The sequence below is a fragment of the Balearica regulorum genome, chromosome 1, assembly GCF_011004875.1.
Source record: "Balearica regulorum gibbericeps isolate bBalReg1 chromosome 1, bBalReg1.pri, whole genome shotgun sequence".
Lineage (NCBI taxonomy): Eukaryota > Metazoa > Chordata > Aves > Gruiformes > Gruidae > Balearica > Balearica regulorum.
In genome coordinates this window covers 137,579,947-137,604,315 of record NC_046184.1, presented here as the reverse complement: position 1 = coordinate 137,604,315, position 24,369 = coordinate 137,579,947, and the positions used below count along the sequence as shown (strand labels likewise).

At 39.7% G+C, this 24,369-nt stretch overlaps 1 protein-coding gene across 5 annotated transcripts in view; it reads right to left on the bottom strand.

The window, feature by feature from the left end:
• Nucleotides 1–12,201: 12,201 nt before the first annotated feature.
• MID1 (midline 1) overlaps nucleotides 12,202–24,369 on the bottom strand; it is a 190,029-nt gene continuing 177,861 nt past the window's right edge. For 4 of the 5 annotated variants that reach the window (XM_075776588.1, XM_075776560.1, XM_075776580.1 and 1 more), the window contains exons 9-10: nucleotides 22,267–22,474; nucleotides 12,202–20,680 (exon numbers count right to left, since the gene is read on the bottom strand). In XM_075776588.1, the coding sequence (XP_075632703.1) occupies nucleotides 20,332–20,680; nucleotides 22,267–22,474 (557 nt within the window). In that variant the 3' untranslated portion in view covers nucleotides 12,202–20,331. The remainder of the gene's footprint in view (nucleotides 20,681–22,266; nucleotides 22,475–24,369) is intronic. The other variant, XM_075776591.1, reaches the window with a different exon arrangement.

Below are 24,369 nucleotides of genomic sequence, written 5' to 3'. Positions count from 1 at the left end.
GCAGAACATGAGTTAGAGTCACCACACCTGGAGTAATTGGCATTACTGTGGTTTTAATTACTCCTCCTTAACAAAAGTCAGTGAGTCGTGATAGGCAACAGTCTTTCTAGCCCAAATGCTCTTTTTTTCATCTTTTCAAAATATAAAGATAATATTTGGGATTGTGGTGGGATGTTATGTAATGTCGGGGCCCACAGAAGGCTGGTGATGCCGTGATGTAGCCAGTGACATCATATGATTGCTTTTCTCTCTAGGAGGAATCACCAGCTGTAGGAAAAGCCACCAACTCAAACTATCCACATCAGACTTAAATAATGCTACCTGGAAGAAAAGAAGGAACTAGCTGAAATACCATATTCCATTTTCAGGTTTTCCTCTATTTACAAGACTGGATAGAAGTGGATGCATTTGACAATTGTCTGGAAAATTGATGCTAGCTGTGAAAAATGACTGATTTTAATCACCAGCAGTGAAAATAATCTTATCTAGTTTAAGCCGACTCAAAATAAAGTTGTGAGTTTAGCTAATCATCTAGACTCCTTCTATATTCTGTGGAGGCTTATAGACATTCATGAAAGGTGATTCATCCCACCCAGGGTATTCAGTAGAGGGTGGAATAATCACTCTTTAGAGGTGTCTGTCCTTCTCCCTTGGCTATGGCAGGAAGCTAAGTGCTAGTTTAGGCTAAATGATTAGCATTTAATTGCTAGGCAAGATTAATCCCAGTTCATTTTAAAACTTCCCTGGCTACAACATGCTTAATGCCTTCCTATGGATTCTGTAACATACTTTACTATTGCCTAGAGGTGGAAATGAGGTGTACTTCAAGCTCTGGAACACAGAGGCATACTTCTGCCTTGTGCTAAGCTGCTGGAACCACATTAACCACTTATTTCAACTTTCTCCTGGGTTCCAGTTTGTGGCCATGGTTGATTTGAAACCTGGATTTTACTTTTCAGTGGTAACAATGAGCTGGGTCTTACAGAAACACAAAGATATCCTAGGCAAGGCCCTAAGAGACATGAGACTTTTTTTTGCTGGGGTTCTGTTCCTTAGGGCCTGCATGTTGAGAAGGGTGGTGATATTCCTGCTTTTTTCAGGGCATAGGACTGAACCACAGACACTAGAGGCCATCACAGCATATGGATTAAAAATTATGCTAGATCGAGACAGGGTTTTAAAAATTATAGACTAGTTAGATACCTGATCAAGAATGTCATATGAGAATGGGTGCAAATTACTTTACCTTCTGCCTCTAGCCTTTTCTTCCTCCCACTCTTCCCTGTCATTTTCAGCTCATGCAGAATTCTCTGTGTATTTTAATAACATTTTTCCCCTCCCAAATTCTGCTTTTAATGAGAAACCTCATTGACCATGATAATCAAATTAATTTTTCAATAGCGGTACCTTAAATTGCAATTGTGTAGGACCGAGTTTGGATCACAGTTCTTCCTAATTTTTTGGTGTAAATCCAGTGCTTCCTACCATCATTGTGCAGCACTGAGAGAAGTGAATCACTGACCCTTCCTCGGGGAGAGTCATATAACACAGCTTCAGGTTTCTGAGTTTTATAACAGTAGTAATGTAATAATTTATTGCTGACCTGATACACAGGAACAAAATCTTGCCACTTAATAAAGCTGTTAAACACTCTGAATTTTTCCCACGTAAGAGATCAAACTTACAACATTACCCGAATTTCCCTGGCACTACTAGTCAGTATTTAATACCATTGTACAGAATCATGTGGTTTCTCCATAGATTTTATAATCCTGGAAGATACTGTGTCTGGAAAGTGTTTTTATTGCAATTCAATACATCCTAGATATTACTATCAAAGATTAAACATCACTCTATCAACAGTGCTTGTTAGGGAATGACACCTGGCATATATACAGCAAAGGTTATTATATTTCCCTTTCACAGTAGAGGTTTTTAAGTCTTAACAATGGACTAGCTTTTTATAGGTGAGATTAAAGCTGAGAATATGACAAGCAGAGAGAGGTTCTCCTCCGTTTATTAAATTATCTGATGATTTAAACAGCTGGGGAAAAAGCTAATTTTCCCCAAGCAGCTTTTTTTTTTTTTTCTTCTTCCTAAACAATCATATATATAATGCCAAGTTCTAAAAACATTATTGTTCTAAGAAATTTTCCACCTCCATTGTTTCAGGTATATCTATTTCTCAAAAAGGGATTTTTGATTTGTTTAAATCTTGAATTGTGTGTTTTCATGTTTCAGCTGAAACTAGATTAATTAAAAGTGGAATTAAGGTAGGATTTATTCTTTTAAAACCACAACTCTGTTACATTAATTACTGGAACAATTTCAATATAAAAACTCTCCATCTACTGCAATCTTTGAATCCACCTTGAGTGCACACTTAGGAGACCAACTCACACTGGCAGGTACTGGTGTAAATCACTGAGTGAAATTGAGTTTTAATGCTGAGGGCGATACAACTCCGGGGCTGGCTCTGCCAAGTGCCACCTCTAGCCTGGCTCAGCGCTGCTCCTGCAGAAGTGCTGCCTGGGACACCTGAGCCCTCTCCTAAGCTAAAGCCACATGAGCAAGGAAAAGCGAAAACAAAGGTGGGAGTGAGCCTGTAATGGTTAGTCCAGGACTTCAGAGAGAAATATTGACGTGAAGGCTGTAAAACCATCTGGTGGGGGGGACATAGAGAAGCAGATGATGGCAGGTCAGCAAGACAAAGGCCCAGCCATGCAATGAGGGAAGGCATTTCCCCGCCTGACTGATGGCTGCAGGCCCAGCAGAGCCTGGCCAGTCAGCAGTGAGCGTATTAGTACTTGTTAGCCGATAAGTACATGCTGTGCACTCACAAACTGTGTATAGTCCTTCCTCACGTCTTCGCATAGGCTGAAAGATGCCCAGTTAATGGATCCCCCATGGAGTGGGGTTACAGCTATACCGATATGCTCTGAGGGAGCCGGATCGGTAGCTGGTGCCCCGTGGCATGCCTTGCCTGCCCCTGGCTAGCAGCTCCATCCCCGAGCCAGCCTGCAGGCTGCCCTGGCATGCTCACACGCAGTGCCTGGTGTCCTCCGAAGGGCACAGTCCTGCTCCCTCTTATTGCCACGCTCACAGCGGGCTCGTGTGCGAGAGGCGAGCCCTCTGCCTGGGGACTGTCCTCCAATGCCCCTCTCCACAGAAAACAGAGAAGCAGCCAGTCTTCCTCTTTGGGCTTAAAACTAGCAATCCAGCTGTCTAGATACCTATCTGCACAAAGGTTTCAATTATTTAGGCAAAATATTAAAGGTAGATAACGTATAGTGCGAGTATATACATATGATTACTTGTAATGTTATATCTGTTCATTGAACAGGAACCACAGCATTCACATGCTTTTACGTAATATTAAATTAAAACTGATCCTGAAAGAAGCATTAAATAATTTTTGAGTTTTTTGAATGTGTTTTTTCTTTACCTTTCTCTAGTCTGATTGATTTTTAAAGCACAAAAATGACATCTCCAAAATACCTAGGAAGTTGGATTAAATTCGCTGCTATAATTCTGGAAAAAATGTGAGGCTACAAATTTATGGCCTTTTTAAAAGAAGCATATTTGGAAAAAAGTTGTTAAGTCTGGTTGCCAGGACACTTAAGAAAATGTTTTTCTTTCAAATCCATTTTATGAAGACTTAGCTAGTATTTCACTGACGTCGATGGATGAGATGTTAATTGGTCAAAGCATGAATGCACATACAGATAGAGAAGACCCACACTCTTGGAACGCCATCTGTAAGCCTGCCTCAGCTGGAAAGTGTATGGCTCTGCTAGCATGGGAGTTATGTTGCAACAAAGTAATTCACTTTGCCTCCTAACATTATATGTTAACTTGGGAAAGTCCAATGTTAACACAGCTCTACAGCTTCCAGACCACAACTGGCTTGTATATGGCTAGCTTAAAAACTGGGCATTTGCCAAAGTGGACATACCTAAAAGAGAACATAATTATGTGTGTAATGGGTCCTTGCCATACAGATGGTCTCCCTGCTGATGCTGAAGGCAACATGCTGCCATCAATAATTTTGATCCCCACACGTGTATGGCACGTGGGAGACAAGCCCCAAACTGTGCGAGCGGTCAGAGTACATGGAGGTCAGCAGGAGCCTGGGGCTGGGGCTGGCACCCTGGCAGTGGTACTGCTGCAGGGACAAGGGGGCTGCTGCAGAAGATGAGACTCCCCCCAGGCTGTAAGCAGGCTGGATGGCCAGAGAGATAGGGATCTGACAGCTGCATCCTGAGCACATAAGTGGCCTCCATTAGAGCTGCAGAAAGGACATTATGCTTTTCTCCAGTCCCCCAGCAGATGCATCTACCTCTCTGTAACATGTCCGGAGCATGGAGGCAGCATCAAGCCTCTGCGCTCCTCCAGCCATTGCAGTAAAAGTGTCCTTCTGGGAGCAGAGAGATCTGGCCTTAAATGAATAAGTCACATGATGTAGATGAAGGAATTTGTGCCTTCTGCAATATACGTTAAGTATGATAAAAGGCACCTGTTAGCTTTTTCTGTGCAAGTAAAAATAACTTCAGTTGACTCTTTTTCCTTTTGCATATTCCTTTCTGATTCTACTCCCCATTTACATCACAGTGCTATCCTGATTCCCAGTGGCATGAGATTTTTTTTTTTTGTATGATCTCTTTTCTTCCTAGATTAAGCTAGTGATTTATTGTATCCACTAAGGACTTTTCTAAACTCAGACCAGTATGTGAATCCTCTTTCTTTGCTCCCTGGCTTTTTTCAAAACTTGAGAGAACACCAGTGATTCAAATGCAAGTAGCAGTGCTGGGAATGGTTTCTGACTCACTGTAATTACTGGCACAAAGGCAGTTAAATAGAGCTCCTGATAAGTCTGCTATGAAGAGGATATAGCAAAGGGAAAAGATTCTCCTCCTTCCCATTATACATAAAAATAACTGTATTCTTAAAGGCAGGAAATAAAAAAAAAGTTTGGGGTTTCTTTTTGTTTCCCTTTTAGCCTGAGCCTCAAGATGATATGCCCAAGAGGATCTACCAAAAACAGGGGATCAAAGTTCAGCAGTAACATAAAACTGAATGAGCAGAGATTCCATTAGAGATTAAAATGACAAAATTAAGGTCAATTAATTTAGGTCAACTCAGGAATGACCCAGTTGTTAACTATGGGCCATTTTATTTGTCTAGAACACTTTGCATGCTTCTACAGAGAAGCCATGTCCCCCATAGGCCCTGTGGCACATCTGACAGCCCCTGTAGGTGTCTCCCACACCCTGGGGTTTCTCAAATGGCACTAGATACCTGTGCTTGGGCACTATTCACTTACATATGAGCATTTAGGTGTCTTAGTTTTCAGCCAAACATCTTGTAGAATATCTGTCTCCTCTTTCATCTGCTCTGAAATTTTTTTTTGTTTTGTACTACACATTAATTTAGCTGGAGAAGTTATTTAGTATTTTTTGGAAGGAGTATAACTTTTTTTTTTAGAATAACAGACACAATTGTCAGCTCTTTATCTGCCTATTCATGTAAAATAAATTGGTAAGCACCTAGAAAATAACTTCAAAATGAGTAAAAGTTAACATGTTTATGTCAAGAACAAATATATCTCACAAATCATATTTCCTTCTACAGTAGTAACCAGCCCTGGGAAGAGAGGAGAGGCAGTACTTGTCATGTAGATGGTCCTCAGTGAAGTCTCTGGCACTGTCTCATGTGACAATCTTAGAAACAAACAAGGGAAATGTTAACTAACTGAAAGTATCACAAGTAGTTATAAGAGCCGTTAGAAAAACTCTGCTTAGACAGTAGCTATCATTAAGTTCATTGTCACAATAATGGCACTGACAGGTATTCCTCAGAGGAAGGGAGGGCCAGTCTCAGGCTGAACATGTCTTGGTTAATGCCCAGATACCCCAAAGAGGTGGAACAGAGGAGACAGATATATATATATATTACATGTGCAGCTGACATGAAGCTAGACTGTAAATTTATTGCAGCACAGGACTGAAAACAAACATGGTTCTGACAAGGTGAGATTAAAATCAAACATGCTCCTGACAAGGTGAAGACAGACTAGAGGCAGCTCTCCTGAAGAGTCTACAGAGACTGCAGTGAGCGTGACGGGTGTGTTGTTCAACATTGCCGTGGTGTCATGGGAAAGGCAAGCACCATGTTGGGTTTTGAAGACTGGTGGTGTCCTTGAAAGATGATTGTTTTTATCCTTCTGCTCCGAACAGCTGTTAAAGTCTTGCACTGAATTTTCTATACAGTTTTGGTCAATGCCTTTGTAATAAAAGCCAGGTAGATCAATTGAAAAGAATCAGCAAGGAAACAATACAAATTATGACAAATCTTGAAAAACATGATTTATGGGGAAAGAATGAATCAACTAGGGACTTCAAACCTAAAGCAAGAGAAAAAAAAAAACAACATAGGGGATGTGATATCAGTCTTCAAGGACAGCAAGCGAAACGTTGCCTAACTGCCGCATTTGTATTTTTATGGCTCTTGGTGTCAGAATTAGCTTCAGTTAAGCTCATTCAGTAGGCCCATGCGAGAGCTCCAGTTAAACCTCTTTACTGATGTTGACATACACAACACAATACCATAATGGGGCTCAGCACGTACTCTGAGAAGGGCAAGGATGCTTTATTCAGCGTTCCCAGCACTTGGGCCTGGCCTAGCCCTGCTTGGGAGATCAGCACAGGGCTGCGATAGTTGAAGGCACAGTGAATTCACCGACAGTTTCTCTTGACTAAAGTGATTATAAAACATACTAATTCAAGGAACGATTAACTATGTATTATGTCATGCCTCTGCCAGGAGAAGAGTGTAGAGTTTATAAATCTTGTATTGTTGTTGGCTGGTGTACTTTATAATCTTTTCATTTTTTGGTAATAAAAGGTGACTAAATAGGTGTGATTCTTGTAGCATAAGCTCAGTGAGCAGTTCTGAGCAAGTTTAGATAGGGTATCTCTAAGGTAAGGCTGCAGGAATGTGATGGAAAGCTGTCTTTCAGCCAAAAGTGAAATTAAACATTATTTTTAGACTGCTGACTGGAATTTGTGACTCAGAGATAATCCCAAAACTATGTTGATTCAGAGAGAAAAAAAAATCCTCTGAACTTTGTTTTACTCATTTTGCCCGCAGCTCATTAATGCCTCTTTGTTCTCTCCCTTACCTGTGCACCTCTCCAAATTTAGCTTTGCTGTTCTACACCACAAAATAGTTTTGCTCCAGAACTGTTTCAGTTCCTATGATGTTACGTGAAGGAGAAAGCTCGTGTGAGCTGGGAAGAGTGGCTTGGTTTCAGGGAGTCACCTTGATCTGATGTGAGGGTGTGAGGCTGGGAACCCTTCCCTTCCCTTCTCATTGACATGAAGGCTGCTGCCCTTGGTCATAAAAAGTCAGGCAAATCCACCCATGTGTTCACCTGATGTTTTTACTCACTACAGCTTTCACTGTTTTCCTCAAGGCTATCACTGGGATAAATTTCTGGAACGCTGCCTCAGGCTGCATATGCCCTGTGATTTCCCTTCAATGGGAACTCCTTAGCAAGGCAGTGATTCACGAACAAATTACTGGTCTGTTGACCATTATTTTAAATTGAGATTAGATAAGGTTTAACTACAACTCTTGCTTTTGTTAAGCTTGATTCTGCTCAAGCTAAAATAATTACTGAAAGTCACGGGTTTACTTTAGCAGAAATTAAGAGGTAGAGTTAACATTCTTTATTACAAAAATCAAGACACATTCATACAATCAAAAAACGTGCTAATAAATTGTTATTTCTTTTCATATCCACAATTTCCTTAGCCTGATAAAAGAAAATCACCAACAGATGGCCAAAGCACCATCTTTTATAACCAAAATCATCTAGATTACACATTCATTTTTATATATCCCACAATACATCTGCAGTATCTTATTCAAATAAGTAAACATCAGTTCATTTACATTTACATATTTTAACGCTATTCAGAGCACAATAATCTTACAAAGATTTTGTCAAAATCCTTCTGGATTAGAGTGACTGCAGTTACATTTCATTAACATCCTTGACAGTGAGACCTCACCAATGCCTTGGCAAAAACTTCCTCATCATCCAGCATCAAACGTCCTCACCACCCTTCAGACACATTCCACTCCAGCAATTTAGCACAAAACCATCCATCATTGCTTTTAACCACTTAATGAGTGCCTGCTTCTATGTGAAAGACAAATCAGCCCTACTTCTGTCACATCAGCCCACCAAGCTCCCAAACCTAGAGGCCTCGTAGGGACACAGTACATGCCTAGTTACATCATTTATCAAAAGCCTTGGTAGGGTCAACTAGAGCTGGAAAAAAGTGGCTCCGCATTCCCACCATGCTATTGGAAGGGCCCAGGGTTTATAAGGAGATAGGATTAATTCCATGCTTGTATGGATTGGGAAATACCTAGGGAGGTAAGACCCTGTTTGCATGTGAATCAGGGTCATAGACTGACTGCGTTTTAAGCAGAAGAAATGAAGGAACATTTTGTTGAAATAGTGAAAAGTAACAAAAGTAATGAAGCAAGTTGCCACAACCAGTGAAAATAAGTTAGTTTAAAAGCTGTCTCCATTTCAATAATCATTGATGTTACAGATCACAAAGCTAAGGAGAAAGAATGCCAATTTACCAAAGTTTTTCATGCTGTATTGTTTCCTGCTGTTGGATATTTCAGATTTCTTTTTCTTTTTAATGAGTAGAAAAGGAAAAGCAAATATTCCCAGTTCCTTCTTTCTTGACTTGTATTTCAGTTCTTTTATTTTCTGCTGCTGCTTCCAAGACCCCTAAGTAGGATGGGCCAGTGCAGTTTCATAACCCAATCCCATGCTCTCTGCAAATAGAAAACCTCAGACTAGTCCCTCCAAAGCACACCAGACTATCTCAGCCCTGTCCATATTCCACTTTTCACTGTGACTTGAACCCCATTAAATCCCTCTTTGCCAAGCCTTTTCCAAAATATTTGCCTAGTTTGTGTGATTTTCTGTTGGTTTTCCTTAGTTAGCCTTCCTGGGGCACTAATCCTTTTCCCATCAGAAAGTGCTTCCTGCAGAAACTCTCACCTTTTATTTGAGCAATTCTTCTTCTATCAGCTTGAAGAGCATCAACAATCTTCACTATAACATTTCTCCAGCCTGAGTCATTTCCTTCCCATTTACAAAGAACAAGCGGTTAACAATACTTTGCATGTTAAGGGTTTTTTCAACTATGCACTCTATTAACCTGAAGGATGAATCATATCTCACCACAGCATCATTCGATAAATACTCATGCTGTTTAGAAATAGATAAAAAGAAACCTCTGAAAGTAAACTACACAGTATAGAGAGGTGAATCTAAGATAAAACCTTGGAAAAAGTGATATTTACATCCACCCACAGAATATTTTTCTCTCCCCATGAAGATTTTCTGGATGGTAGCCATCCAAAACAATCTACTATGAATATCAAAAGGACTCTCAGTTATCCTTCAGAGAACCAGCCCTATTTCCTTTGCAGGAGACGCAAATAAATTACATAGTAAAATAAGTACTTTTGACCTCAGTATCCGACTTACATGTTAAAGAGCCAGCACTTCTCAGCTATCTTTTATACATTCCTTTTAAGTTGTAATTGGCTACTTTTCCATTAGAAAATAATTATGTCGAGGAGCTCTTGATTCCACAAAAAAACCCTGTTTGGCACAGGCACTGTGAGTTTAATACCTGTACTCAGCCTATCATACCGATTTAGCCTTACTATTGTGAGGAATGAATGATGCAGCCATGTCAACTGGTGTCTAATTACTCTAGCTTTGATACAATCTTATCTTATGTTGAATTCAAGTAACACCAGAGGAGATCTGATTGTGATAGCTATTAAAACAAACTTTAAGAATAACAATAGAATGATGCTAACTATTAATATGTAGCATTTTGCAACATTGTGTAACCTACCCAGTTTGGAGTCTAAAATACGTGTGCACACAATCAATGCAATAGAATGCATACAAGCACATATATCTCCAAGATGGTTTGTTGTGTGGTCAAACAGATGCATTTTCATTCACTGACGTTGCCTGGCTGGTCATTTTACTGAAGCATTATTATAAATAACTTGCTTTGAAAAAACAAGGGTTCAGTGGCTAGAACACTCATTGGTTTTGGAAGATGTCTACATTTAATGACTTTGACTTACAATGTTTCACCTTGTCCATACTTAAGAGGCGAAATCTGGGCTTCATTGAGGCCAATGAAAAATTGCCTGTTTACTTCAGCACAGCAAGTATTTTAAGTCAGAAGCTGTCTGTAAATTTCTGAATTCTATCCAAAGAAATAGATTTACTCCATAATCACCACTATAAAAAAGTCTATATCCCATTTGCTAAATATATAGAGTGATAGTCACTTGATCTGTCTTTAGCTATCTAAAAGGCAGGCATCAAGTATATGTTAGCTGCCTGTGACTCCTCATATGACCGATGGTGAAAGATCAGTCACTGAGTGGGATTCTTCCTGTTCCAAATTAGGTTGCTAGAATAACTGGAATGAATAGACCCCTGAGATGCTATTTGCTTCCCATTTATTTTAGAAGATGCCTAGAAAATATACTTAGGCCTAGTCAACTAATATTTGGGCATTTGGATTGAAGGGAGATTAATCTCACCCACAAAGCTTCATCTCAGAAAGAGCAAGGCTCCTTTTTTCATCCTGCTATCCTGTGAAGTAACCATCTCGATTTCTGTAGACCTGTCCATAAACAGGTTGAGTGCATTTATTCTCATACCAATATTGTTTTTTTATTTAAAACTGTTATTCTCCTTTCCTGGTGCTACCCAGAATCATGTTTTTACAGACACAACAACCTCATGTTCCTTCACCCATCAATTGCTAGACTAAATAAACCATGTACACATCTCCCCTTCTAACCTAGGCTCTCCCCTGGCTTTCCTTTCTGATCATCCTTTTTCTGATCCTGTGTTACTGAATACCACCTCTCTTGGCTATGATAGACCAGAATTTTGTAATCTTCCAGATGAGCTTCTACCAGAGTGATTGCACCATGGTAGCAACCATTTCTGGTTTTACCTTCCCAGGTGCATTCCCCAGATATTTTATTTCTGTCTTCAACTTCTATTTCTATCTTCCATTATGAGAGTTTCTGTCATGATGAATCTTCCACTTTGTTTCTGTTACTATTGTAATATCTTATTAAAAATATGTCAGAGATGAAACAGTTGTAACAAATAACAATTTTACACAGACAGGTTTGGTTGCCTCTTTTTGCATTTGTCTTTGTTTTGACAATAAAGACCAGTGGTATGAGCCTTCACGAAATGGAATTTGACAATTTTTTTCTTCCTATATGTCAAACTTCTAGGGAAGTGGGGAGGAAAACATGGGACAATGATTTTTCCAGTCTTCAAAATTAACTGTGAATCCTACCTCCCACAAACACTACCAAACATGGGGCGTAAGGAGGTGGCATTCTATGCCTTCATATGGAAACATGGAAAAATGTATCCCAGCCTTCTTACACAGACCTTCCTATGAGGACGAATGCCACTTAAAATTTTCCCCTTGAGCCTTTTGGACATGCCTTTCGAAGATGTGTCATCTTCATACCCTGTCCTGTAGATTTCCTTTTCATTTCCCGACTATAGCAGAAGCTGTGGAAGCTACTGTAGAAATGTTTGAACCTTGCTAGTGGAGCTAGTTTAACCTCTCTTTCTGTGGTGTCAAGTTCCTTAGCCTGAGGAGCCTGTCTAAAGCTGCATACCATAATTCTGTTGCCACACAAGATGTGGAGACAAGGGCCAGCCTGTGGCCTCACTGTTCCTGCCATGAGAAAGGTCAGGGAAGGATTAGAGCTGAAGACCTTTGGGAGCTGGCATGGCTCTCCTTTTACTTTTGGGGAAGCAGGAAAAATTGGGCCAGTACCAGAACTTTTAGGGAAAGGTGTACTCACACATACCAACCCATCCCTCAGCATGATTTGCAGAGCTTTTGAATTCCCCAGGCAGATAAAAGGTTGTCAGGAGCTAGGGCTACAGCACTTCTATGTGCATGAGAACCAGCACAAGTGCAGGTGCTTTATACCAAGTCCATAAAAATATTTTCCTGTCCATGTACCAAATAGCAGCTTTGTAGCTGGAAAAAACGACGTCTATTCCCACATCTATATAGAATTGGCCACTTTTTAATGCTACATGTTTCTTCTTACACATTTAAAAATACATGAAAGCATTCATAACTTGATGGTAATTTATCCTTGAAACTGGCTAATGGCTTATTCAGGCTCCAAGACTGGTGGGAACTCTGTACTTGTTCCTACTAAATTTATTCATCCTGAGAGATTTCCAAGTAACACGAATATGGAGCACTGACTTCATAAGAACAAAAAGACAAAGTGTTCCTGTTTCATTGTCTCCATGGAGGGATGTGGGAAGGCAGTATCAGGATTCTAATAAGAAAGGATGGTTTGGGTACAGTTGTTTGAATTATTGATTGAGAATAAATAACTTTTTTTTTCCCTGTTCTTTTTGTGTATATCAGTCAAAGATTTATCCTAATTGCCTCAATTGGTCTTGCATTTGTAAGAATTTACACCATAACTCGGGGCACTTTCTTAATAATACATCCTGTTTGTCTAAATATATGCAACCTAGGAATGCTATGACCCAGCTGTTAGAAGAGAAACAGTATCAACTATTAATTTTCAGAAAAGAGTTTTGTTTTTCAATTGTTTCAGCTTCTGTGCTACTTTGTACTGACCATTATTCATGCATACGCCAAGGTTGAATTCAGTTGTGTTTCTCTTTCTTCACCTACATGAATAATTTCAATTAGAATTGATGGAAATTGTGTTTATGAGCAGTATTATGCTATTCTGAACTCAGTCTGCAGCTGCATTTATCCTCTTGGTCCTATGCTATTCCTCACCTCTACTCTCTGCCATAAGCTACTGACATTATATCAGCAATGTTTGTTTTCAAGATAGTTTGACAAAAATCTGACAGTTAAAAAAACCCCTCAAACATTTTCAATTCCAACTTTAACAGATGTTCAACGAGCATGTGGATGTAAACTGATGGACAAATTGAGAGGTCACAGTCACCTGAAGAAATTAAAAGGATATGTTACTGATTGTATAAGGAACAAATCTCCGTTTGTTAATTTCTAATTCCATGTTGTGTCTACCACTGGTTGTAATCACTACTCATGATTCACCAGTGAGGCCTTCCACCTCTTCCCACACCCAAAAATCTGGATGAATTTATTTAGTCCTCAGTTTGGCCATCACTACTACTTGCACAGAAAAGATGACAAAAAATATAGATCAAATTGCCCCCTGCTAGTGGGAGATGTTCTTGCTGTGCTCGTACCACCTTCACACCTGCCACAGGGAGGACTTTTTTTCCCAATTCCATAAGGAATTAGACCGTATACTTCCCAAAAGAGACAGACACTTCTAGTTTGGGAACTACTCCCAGAGAGGACACACAATATTTAAAAATGAAAAAACCCCACAAATGAGCTGACATTAATGAGGTTGAATATATATATATATTGCTATTAAAGAGAATTTGTTTCAGAGTTATCCTAAAATAATCTAATATTCCTCCACTTCTGCTCCTTAATCAGGTCTCATAACACAGTTTTAATTAGAGAGGTATACTATTAAGCCCAGAATAATGAAACCAAACAATTCAGTAATTGTAGAAGAGTGACAGGCTTATCTGCATTCCTTCTTTAACTTCTACTTCAAAAATATTCTCAACTTTCAAGATACCATATTGCATTAGTGTTTTGACTTATTTCATTTTCTGTAAGCCTCCTGAAAAAGGTAATTTTCAAGGAAATGAAAAATAAAACCAACTTTTAAAAACACACACTTCTTGCTACTCTAATATTTAAAATCTGAAAATGAGACAAAAACAGAAAAGAAAGGTGAAGAAATGGAAGAATAACAGAAAAATATTTTCAAGTGGAATAGTTTGTTCTCCATATAAAATAAAAATGAGGGAGAAATAAAAATTTGCTAATGAAAATTTTCACATCCTCTTGTGTGGCAGTTGGCTGTCATTTTTTAAATGTTTCAGTGATCTAAACAGCTATAGCTTTTTTCCCCTGTTCAATGACTAAGGTTACGCAAAACATAAAGTCTCCATTTGCTGGCTTTCAAAGGCTTGATTACAAGCTATTCTCTGAATTCATGGATCTTCTGGAAAACTCTTAATTACTATGTGTCTGTGTGTATTACAGTCAGAGGAAGTAGACTTCTAAACTTATTATCCATTTTTAAATAGAAGTCCAGGAACAATAGTCTTATGCAGCGGCATTATATCATAACTTATCTATCTGTTGTTCTCATGACTTCTATAAAAGTAACACAGCACCTGCTAAGAGAATTGTTCCCACCCTGCTTGGAGGAAACGGCAAACCATCGCCTGAACAATTCACCCAAAAAGAATGTTATTGAACCATACATTTTAAAAGAACTACACATTTGAAAACACACCTGTGCTGGCCTTGGGAAACAGCTCATGAGAAACTGCAGTTTTGCTAGCAGCTAATGTGCTTTCTCCAAAGACATGATTTAATAGGAATGCTGAGCTGTTCGCTCCTGCTTCAAACTCAAGTTTGACCCTTTGGAAAGTGAAGATTCATGGGCTTGTACCTACTTCTATGTAAATCAGAACTATCTGCTTTGAAGTCAGCAGATGTAAAAGTCTGGGTGAATAAAGGAGAATCAAGGCCCGGGGCTGTCATCCCTGCCCTGCTGCTTTTATTCAGGTTAGGATTTCAAACATATAACTGCAATATTTTTTTCCTGTCATTTGGGAATGTGGATCAAGGCTGAGCCGTAACAAACAGAAGAATAGGTGCAGACTTGCTTTGCAGAGCTGCAGCGTGGTGCCAGGGCAGGTAGCAGTGGCAGGTTTCCAGCTGTCCTGTCACTCCGAGTGGTCCCTCTCAGTGCTGCTCCAGAACTCCCTCTTTTGCTACCTCCAACCCTCTCTCAGGCAGCTGCAATAGTGACACTGTTGATCGCATTGTAGGAGAATAAGACTACGAGTATAAGAATAAACAAAGTGGACTTCATGTCTTCCTAATACATTGTCATGCTTCTAAACCAGAACTGCCTCAACACTGATGGCATGCAAGCCCGTATCTTTCCTACATCATCTTTGTAAAATATAGGAGCCTCTCATCTTGAACTGGTATCACCATTTGTGTTAGAGTTCCTTACTCAAAGCAAGATGAATCCCACCTGGGCAAGTGAAATACTTGGTCAATGGCTTAACATCATTCCACACATCGGAGGTGATGTTGCAAAGGTTATGGCTGCAGCTGCGGGTTCAGAGGCACATGATACTGTAGGACTTGCCAAAATAAGTAACATGATGAAAGATTATTTTACTTACAGTCTTACTAACATGATCTGCACTTGAATCAGAAAACCATTTTTAAAAAAAAATTAATGGAACAGAACATTTCGCACCAACAGTGGAGTTAATGCAAAAGCCTAACTCACAAGGAAATACTCGGACCTGTACTGTTCAACTCCCACATGAATGACAAATCAGTCTATTCTGGCACCGAGATTTATGTACACAGATACCTTAAGCCTCATGGTCCAAACTAAGACTCTCACCCACACTGAAGCGTTGTTAACATCATTGCTATTTAGTCTCTTAATTTTTTTAATATGAAAATCAACCGCTAAATCAAAGGTTAAAATGTAAAGAGAGTTTCTTTCACTTCAGAAAGCGCAATAAGAACAAACAGCTCTGCATAATCTGGAACACCCACCATCAGCACTTGGGAGTGACCAGGGCTTTTCTCCCTGTGGAGAAGACAAAGATTAAGGTTGAAGTTCAGAACACTATGCTGAAGATGCTAATTTCTAAAGGGGCAACCAACCCAATAACAAAGCTAAAGACTGCATTTTACATTCCTATATCTTAATACACACTTCCACTACCGGAAAGGTCAGTATGTGAAAAGACATTAGAGATGATGTTGCAAGAATATTGGCAGTACATCACTACATAGGCAACTTGTGCACATATATGTTTATCACTATCTTCCCAAAGCTGCCCTACCGCTGGCCTTCAGGGCATGTTACTGAGATGGCCCAGTGTGTACTTTCTGTGTGGATCCAACACTTCCTCACTCCTAAACCAGAAATGAAGACATTATTAATGACAGTAAACCAAACAGCCTCAGTTTTGGTGATACAGATACGAGCCACTAGCAGTTCTCACTTTGTTTTGGTGCATGGGCTTATCTGGAATTTGTGCTGTTGTAACAAAGCAGAATCTGGGAACTACTAGGCATCTGCTTTATCAGAATAATTAAGAAAGAAATAGTTATACTGCGTTTGATGCCAAATCATAGTTTAATGAAATCTCCCGCAGCCAGTAGTTCTTCATAGTGCTATAAATGCTGACCATCTCAAAATGAAATGGTTCAATAGCTGACACTTTAATTTGTGCTGTCGATAGTGTCCTGTTGAGTCTTTCTAACAAGGAAAGAATACAGTCCTTACAATTAAGATGCAGGATTAAAACAGATGATGCACACTGCTGTTTAGTGTCCTACTATTGCTAATATAATGAAGAACATGCATGAATTTTCATCTGTATATGCTGATTTCCAGCTTTTCGCTGTGCACCCACACCTGAGGGATTTTTACGCTTCCTACCCTTGGGACCCACTGCTCAGTGGGGGTCTCTTCACTGAGCAATTGAGAAATGGGATACCCAAACCAGACACAGAATAAACTCATGGCAGAAAATGCAGCAACTTCAGCTTTCTCATTGCTCTCTGATAGCCAATAACGGCAAACTACTCCAGTGGGCTGGAGACAGTCTACTAAATAATTTACAACCTACAGCACATTCCTGAATGACTTTTTCCCGCACGGAAAATCTTATCTGGCCTCACAGAGAAAAAAATCCTCCACTGTTCCACTACCTCAAGCTAGAGATGAGCTTTGACTACTCCCAGCTAATGCTAATGTCTTCTAAAGAAATTGTGCTACAGTTTGCTCTAACTCTGCTGAATCCCAGCTTGGGTTTTAAATACACCTCTGAAACAATCATTATACCAACACAGGTTTTATCTACTACATTCATTGCCTGCATCTCAGCAGACTATTACCTCAAAAATCTGCCTTTTTAAAACATGGCATTATTCAATGCTACCTCATTGCTAGTCACAAAACTTTCAAAAAACAGGGGAAAACCCTCATCTAAGATGGTACACTACATTAAAATACCATGTTTTATTTTTACACTAGGATTACCATTCCGCCAGATTTCAATTGATTACTATGGACCATGCAAAATGCCACAGACCACGGAAGCTACATTTTAGAATGGATGTTTTTATTGATTAATCAGGCATTGAATCAAGTATTGTAAAATAAACAGATTTTGTTTGTTAAAAAAATGTCCAGAAGAATACCATTCATAGCAAACTTGTTTCCTCATAGTCATACAGAATATGAAATTGTTCAAGAAACAAGCAAAAAAGGAACACTTGACTAATTACTGTCATTCTGTGTGTGTGTATACATGTATGTATGCATATACACAAATTACATACCATATTTGTGTATATACAGGTGTGTGTGTACTCATACATATGAATACATATATACACAAACATATACACACAAAGAGTACTGGCTGAATGAATAGTCCACTGGAGAAATGTGGCTTAGCTCCAAATGAAGTAGTCTGTGTTAAAATAAAAATGATACAGCAAGGCCTGTAGATAACAGACTATTCTTTTTCCATTGGCCAAAACCATGATCTGTCTTTAGACTCACGGTCTATCTTTACAATGAAAATATGTGAGATCATTGGGGATCTTTCCAAATTCATGGTATTACTTCCAGCCAGCTCAATCTCTACCACCATTGTATGGCCAAACACTGAACCGTGTTTTCAGTTTGCCCACTACTGAAATCAGCTTCTAGATTTAATATTTCTGGCAAAAGAGAAGATACACAGCCTTGCTGCATGTACTTTGGTAATATACCCTTTTCTTTTAGGCAGAAACTTGGCAGTAATCCTACATTAAAACTCTTTTCTACCTGCATCTTTTTATCACTGCTTTGCATCAGTCATCTCCTGTAAACTCTTTATAAGAATTTTCATGCCTTCTTAGCTCTCTTCCAAAGATCCCAGGCCAGATCATCTGGGCAATGTACCTCAGATTGTATTAGTAGTAGCATTGTGATCAATTATAAAATGTAATGTTTGGGGATTTATTTACTTTTTCATTTTTGAGGGTACACATTATTATTAAAGAAACTATGATAAACACTGCAGTTCACTATATGTACAGATTTTTGCTTATTTATGTCAACTCTGGAAAGATAAGTGGGTCCTACCTGTGAACCATGGGATGCTGCCCCAGCTGAAAGCCATGGTACTGGCAACATACTGTCAGATTTTTCTCCATTTAATTCAGCATTTAGCAGGGCATGTAGAGGGAAATCAAAGGAACATGGATAGGTATTTATTTTCTATTAAAAAAAGGAAAAAACCCAAATAGGCATGTACATCTTCCTCATCTTGCTCATAAATTTTCTGCATTGTCATAAGGCAAACTGTAGTACAGCTTGGTACCTGGAGGATCAGTATTTTAAAAATCTGAAGCTGAGCTTGGGACCATTTTAGTTTGGACCCATTAGTGAACAAAGTGCATTAAGGCATCCTTTTCAAAAGACACCTAAATCATGGTTATAAATTACTGAGCAAATCTTTTCTTAAAGCTGGTATTCAATTTATCCTCTTTCTACACAGGCAGATTTTCACCACTTGCATAGTAGCAACAAAACACTGAAACAAAACCATTCTTTTAAACTTGTCATATGCCTCAAGCATCTCCCAAAATGATCATTTAGACATAAGCATTGTAGTAATTACAAAGGGCTTCTATTCGGTAGAAGGAAAAGAGAAAAAAAAAAAGCACCTGATTCAGCTTTGAGATAAAGTAGGTCCAACCTCCATTGCCTTCACTGAAGTTCATCCACCAACACCAGGATGAACGTAGGGCCTGCCAGTGCAGATTCCTACTGCTGCCAAAAACTTGTTCTTTACTCCTCATTCACAAAGAGAACTGTGCTTTCCCAAACAACCCAGGACAATGATAACTATGAGCAAACACCAGCTGCGGTGTTTCTCCATACAGCACATGTAAAACAGATTTCCTTGCTTTGTTATAGAGACTACACAGGGTATGACAATGAAACATTTGTATTTAATTTAAAATCAATGGTAAAGTGGCGCTTGTCTCACTTCCGAGTTGTTGGCTGGGCTTGCTATGTTGAACCTTGTAAAATCAGCAACAAGCATTCACATGTCTACCATCAGAACCGTGACATCTTCTGTTGCAATCAATCCTTAAACGATGCTGTGCTTTATCAAATTAGTCTACAGTCAGACCTTGGATTGGCTGCTCTCCTCCAGTGTTGCTGATTCTCAGAGATGGTATCAGTCTTTCAAATCCTCAGTGATTCTACAATGTTTTCCAAACACAAAGGCGAAGCACTGGTAGATGGGAATGTTGCCATCGATAAAATAAATCTCCAGATGATTTATCCACTCACATTTCTAGGAGATATTCCACATGTTTTTTTATGAACAGAGAGAACACTGCCTTGTGAACAGAGGTAAATTAAAATTTCTTCTTTTGCTGTGTTGGCTAGCTGCATTTCCTCACTTGTTTATTTTTGTTCTTTTCGGTCTGCACATTCCCATGTGCAAAGTAGAAATTAGGAGATCTCACACTCAATAAGACTGGCAATGAGAGCGCTAATATTGGCCCAAATAAAACCTGCAGTATACTGACTTGTCCACTGCACAGTTTTCATCCTTCCAATTTCCTGCTTTTAGCCACTGAAAAATAAAATGACGTAAAGGGCTGATGAAGCTTTAATTAATAGGACCATCACTGTGCAAAACAAATAAGTCATTTTCCAGGTCTCCAAACCAGGCTTTCCCTTCTCTCTCTTTTTTTTTTTTTTTTTATAAATAATTTATAAATCTTCCTGTAAGAGACTAAATACAAAACCAACCAACCAAAACCAACTTCAAAAGAAAGTTCTGAGATATTATTAAAGCCACTTCTTGTCCTTCCGTACAAAGTACACAGTAAGGAGATATTCTCCCCTTTTCAGTTCTGGCCAGATTTGGCAGTGACGGCCGGGATGCCGTGCGGTCCACCACCTCCAGACAAGCTCCTGTGGGCAGCCACCGGGCCACCCTGGGAAAGACGCGTCGTCCTACCTTTTGGCTTTTAGCAGTCACGCGAGCTGCTCGGAGGAGTCTAGGTGGTCAGGGATAGGCAAGCCAGTTATTATGGTCAAACACTTATTCCACACAGTGAATGTGGGGCACACCGGCTGCCCAAATGTAATGTCAAAAGTGTAAAGGTGTAGGGAGTTCAAAGCATCGTAGAAAGCAAGGGAACCATTGTCATAGTCCAGCAAAATCCCAACCCGCCGGAGGTGAGGTGCGGGCTCGATGGGGATTTCTTTGCTGTTGTGCCGCACCACCCATGTGTTATTGCAGCGGCAAAGCACCCAGGAGGCAGAATTCTTCCCGATCCACTCGTGCTTTGGTGCTGACTTGTAAGAAATACCAATGGCATACCTGCAAAACAAAAAACAACTCAAGGAAACAAATGCTTCCTGCCACGTTTGTCTCTCGATGAAGTCAAATGTTAGCCCAGAAGACTCACTGGAATGCCCCAGCCTCTTATTTCTCCTGGTTAAGTTCTAATTAAGTGACGTTCCACCGAAATATCTGCACAGGCTTAATTACTGTTTTTCCCCCTATCGCTCTTTTGGGTCTTAGAGGTCACAGAAACTTTATTGTTCCTCACATTGTTTGTAGTTTGGCTGCTATGGTAATTTTTTGGAGCACTCACCTCTGGTGTTCAAAAGCAAAATTGTTGAGTACTCAGAAACTCAGAGTTTAAATCAGTGGGCCTCAAATTTCCACTTCCAAACAGATGAATACAGAGGAATTCATTGATTTTAAAATACATTGCTATCTGTCAGCTAATCTGATCTCTCCTTGCTCCTTTAATATATAGCCCAGAAGGAGGAATGCAAGAGTAAACATCAAAGGACACGTTAAAAAACCCATTTTTGCCATTCCCAAGTATGTTTTGCCAGATGTTGGTGAGGTTTTTAAATTCAAATGAGCATTTTTGAGACTGGGTTTTGGGCCAAGCGAAGCAATTGTAGGTGAAGACATTTGCTCTGCAAACCATAATTTATGGTGAGATGTGCAGGGTAAAAGGATTGTGAAAATGTTCTCATTAATGGACACTGAGGGCAAATACCTGATTTCTCATATATAACAGAACTGTAAAAGTTCCTCACGTTCTAGACACACTCCAGTATTTGTTGAGCTTTCAACCAACAGAGATTAATGTGCCATAAATTACTCTATTTCCATTCCTTAGCATTGGTACAGGCAAACAGCATTTTTCTTGTTTGAGACAGCGGGCGTACCTGAAGACCTTACCGATTTTTCCATTCCATTAATTTCCATCATGATTGCTGCCTTTGAATCCCAAAGGATGACATCTCTTCCACTGACTAAAGGGCCTCTGCAATACACCCCTGAATCACACAGAGGATCATTCAGGAGTGGAGGAATGCACTCCTCCATTTCCTGCCCCTTGCTTCAAACCCTGGGGCACAGACCTACAGCTCTGCTGCTCGGCGCCCCCTCCCCAGAAGCAAATCTGACCTCCACCCCTGTGAAACTGGATCATCAAACTGTCCTCATATTTTTTTAATTTTTTTTTTTTTTACTGAAGGATGCTAAGATTTTTCATGTTTAGTAAATAAATGATCACACTTACAAAGTTCACTCTGTTGTATAAACAAGATGAAACTTTGTGAGCTCTCCAATTTAATAAAATCTTAAAATTTACTGTATGTATGTGGGTTCAGAAAACAACCATCCTGAATCATGAAGGAAAAGTCCTGTGAGGGCTGCTAAATATAAAGATGCTCTATCGATCAGACTTAGTTCCAGAGTCTGAAAGTGCTGGAGACTGGGAAAATAGTCTGACAAACAATGTGAAAGTATGTGTTGGTCCTGCTCTTGTACCATTCCCCATGCCTCTGCTACTGGTCTCTGTCAGACAAACTGTGCTGGAACCTTCACGGACTTTTGGTGTGAACTAGCGATTCTTTTCACATATATTTTTATATACCTACCACGTACTCCCACTTATAACCACTTCCCAGTAATGCCGCCCACTGTCAATGAACACATTGCCAGCTACTCCGTAGCTCCCTTGGCTTGTGAATCGCTCCGGTGTGTGACTCTTCTTGGAGGATGTTTCATCACGTTCCACTGTCAAGTTATCATGAGACACTTTCAATTTTCTATGAGCAGATTTGGGGTCCAGTTTAAATGGCTGACCTAGAGAGGCAGAGACAAAGATGGCAGAAGAATGGTTTGGCTTTGATTTTGGAAAGGAGAGTGGATTAGTGAGCCTCTAAGAAGTCCCCAAGATTACATAACCATATTAATCTCCTCCTCTGAAGCGTCCTTGAGATAGACTAACCTATTCTGCTCCCTGCAACAGCTAGTTTGCATTGTCAGTTTACTGTCAATCTCATTGTGCACTAACTTCCCCATGTCGATAATCCCTGAAAAGAGCCCTGCATAATCATCATGCCCATTATCTCTGACCTAGAAGTAACCCAAATACTCTAATTCTTGCATGTAATTGAAACCAATATACATGCTAATAAAGGTCTGAGGGTTGCTTTTTTCACAGCATATTAGATTTAGAATAAGTTGCATTTTATTAATTCTCTAGGGACAAAGCTCCATAATAACATCTTCATCTTTACTACTAAAAAGCATGATTTCAAATCCCACAAAATTAGTTTGAAAATAAGAAGAAGCACTAGCCTTGTCTGCTCATTCACTCACAGCTTTATTTATAACAAGCACAGTCAACAATTCAGGATCGCTTTGGAAGGATGCCCATGTGGCGCTGGATACTGTGCATTAAAAAGAAGGAAGTGAACTGTAACTTGGTCCAAATAATATGGTGTAAAAACATTACTGAGGCTGTTGCTCTTGGCAAGTACCTTCGGCTGTAGCACAAGGGTTGTAGACAATAACAGGAAGCTTTTTGGTAAACCGAACCCTGTAGATATACAAAGCCCACCACAATTCTGACAGGCTTGCTCATTGTGTCAAAAAGCAGAATGATCATTTACCTCCACCAGGAGACAACTAGGAAAGTATGACTCTATGAGTGGTCCAGCAAAGTCCTTTTCCCTTCTAACTGTCTTTCACATCAAGGGAAGAAAAATGAAAGTGGAAGATTTGATGACATGCACAGAAAACAGAAACGAGCACTTTCATGAGATCTGTGTGAAGCACTGACACGTGTACTGCAAATAAGATGCAAACTGTTCAGAGTTTACAAAGGAATAGTTAAGCATTTCTCATGCAGTAAACCTGAAAACTTTAATGTGGGGGCTAAGAAGAAATTAAGTTCATCTGAACAGTAACAGTCAATATGTGTTGGTTCAGAGCTCTAGGCAATCTGAAAATGCAGACATTTAAAATGGGAGATGATTGAGGCAATACTAATTCTCAATTAACATTATTAAAGATGGGTCAGGAATTAGATAAGGAGTAGTCGGTAGCACTAAAATACCTACAGCCTCCCTCTCTAACTGGTTAGTAGTCTTTGTGCTGCTGAAGCAGTATCTGAAGGATGTCTTTCTCCGTACTGAAGTGTATCTGGTCACATCATTTCTCACAGTCACCTGAGGGATTGCTTTTGTGCCATACTGGGTCACAAAGAGACAAAAGGATAAAAGATTGCCATTTCCAAAGGGGTCCTCTGGTTATGCGTTTGCTTGTAGGTTACCAGGTTTAACAACAAGCAGATTCTTGGTAGCAGATGTGGGGTTTGTATGAGCAGCTTTTACACAGAAATGCAAGCCAGGTTAATAGCAGAAAGGGGAAAATGAGAAATGTGTATGTGCCATTCCCTGCAGCCTCCTCCTTGCAACATTCAGTATCGTCCCTCTTCGAGCACCCGCCCCTACAATAAGCAGATTTCAGAGGATGCACAAATCCCACTGTTCCCTTTCCAGTGCTCAGAGCTGCCTGTGATGACTACATGACTGAGGGGTTGGCTGGGACGCAAGAAGAAAAAGGCTGAAAACCAGTCTTAAAATTGCTATACTACATCTGCTAATAATTTGTGTAACCATTGTTTTTTTGAAGTGGAATCTCTGACTACTCTACCACCTTGTTGAACTCCATAAAAAACTGAGGGAGATGAA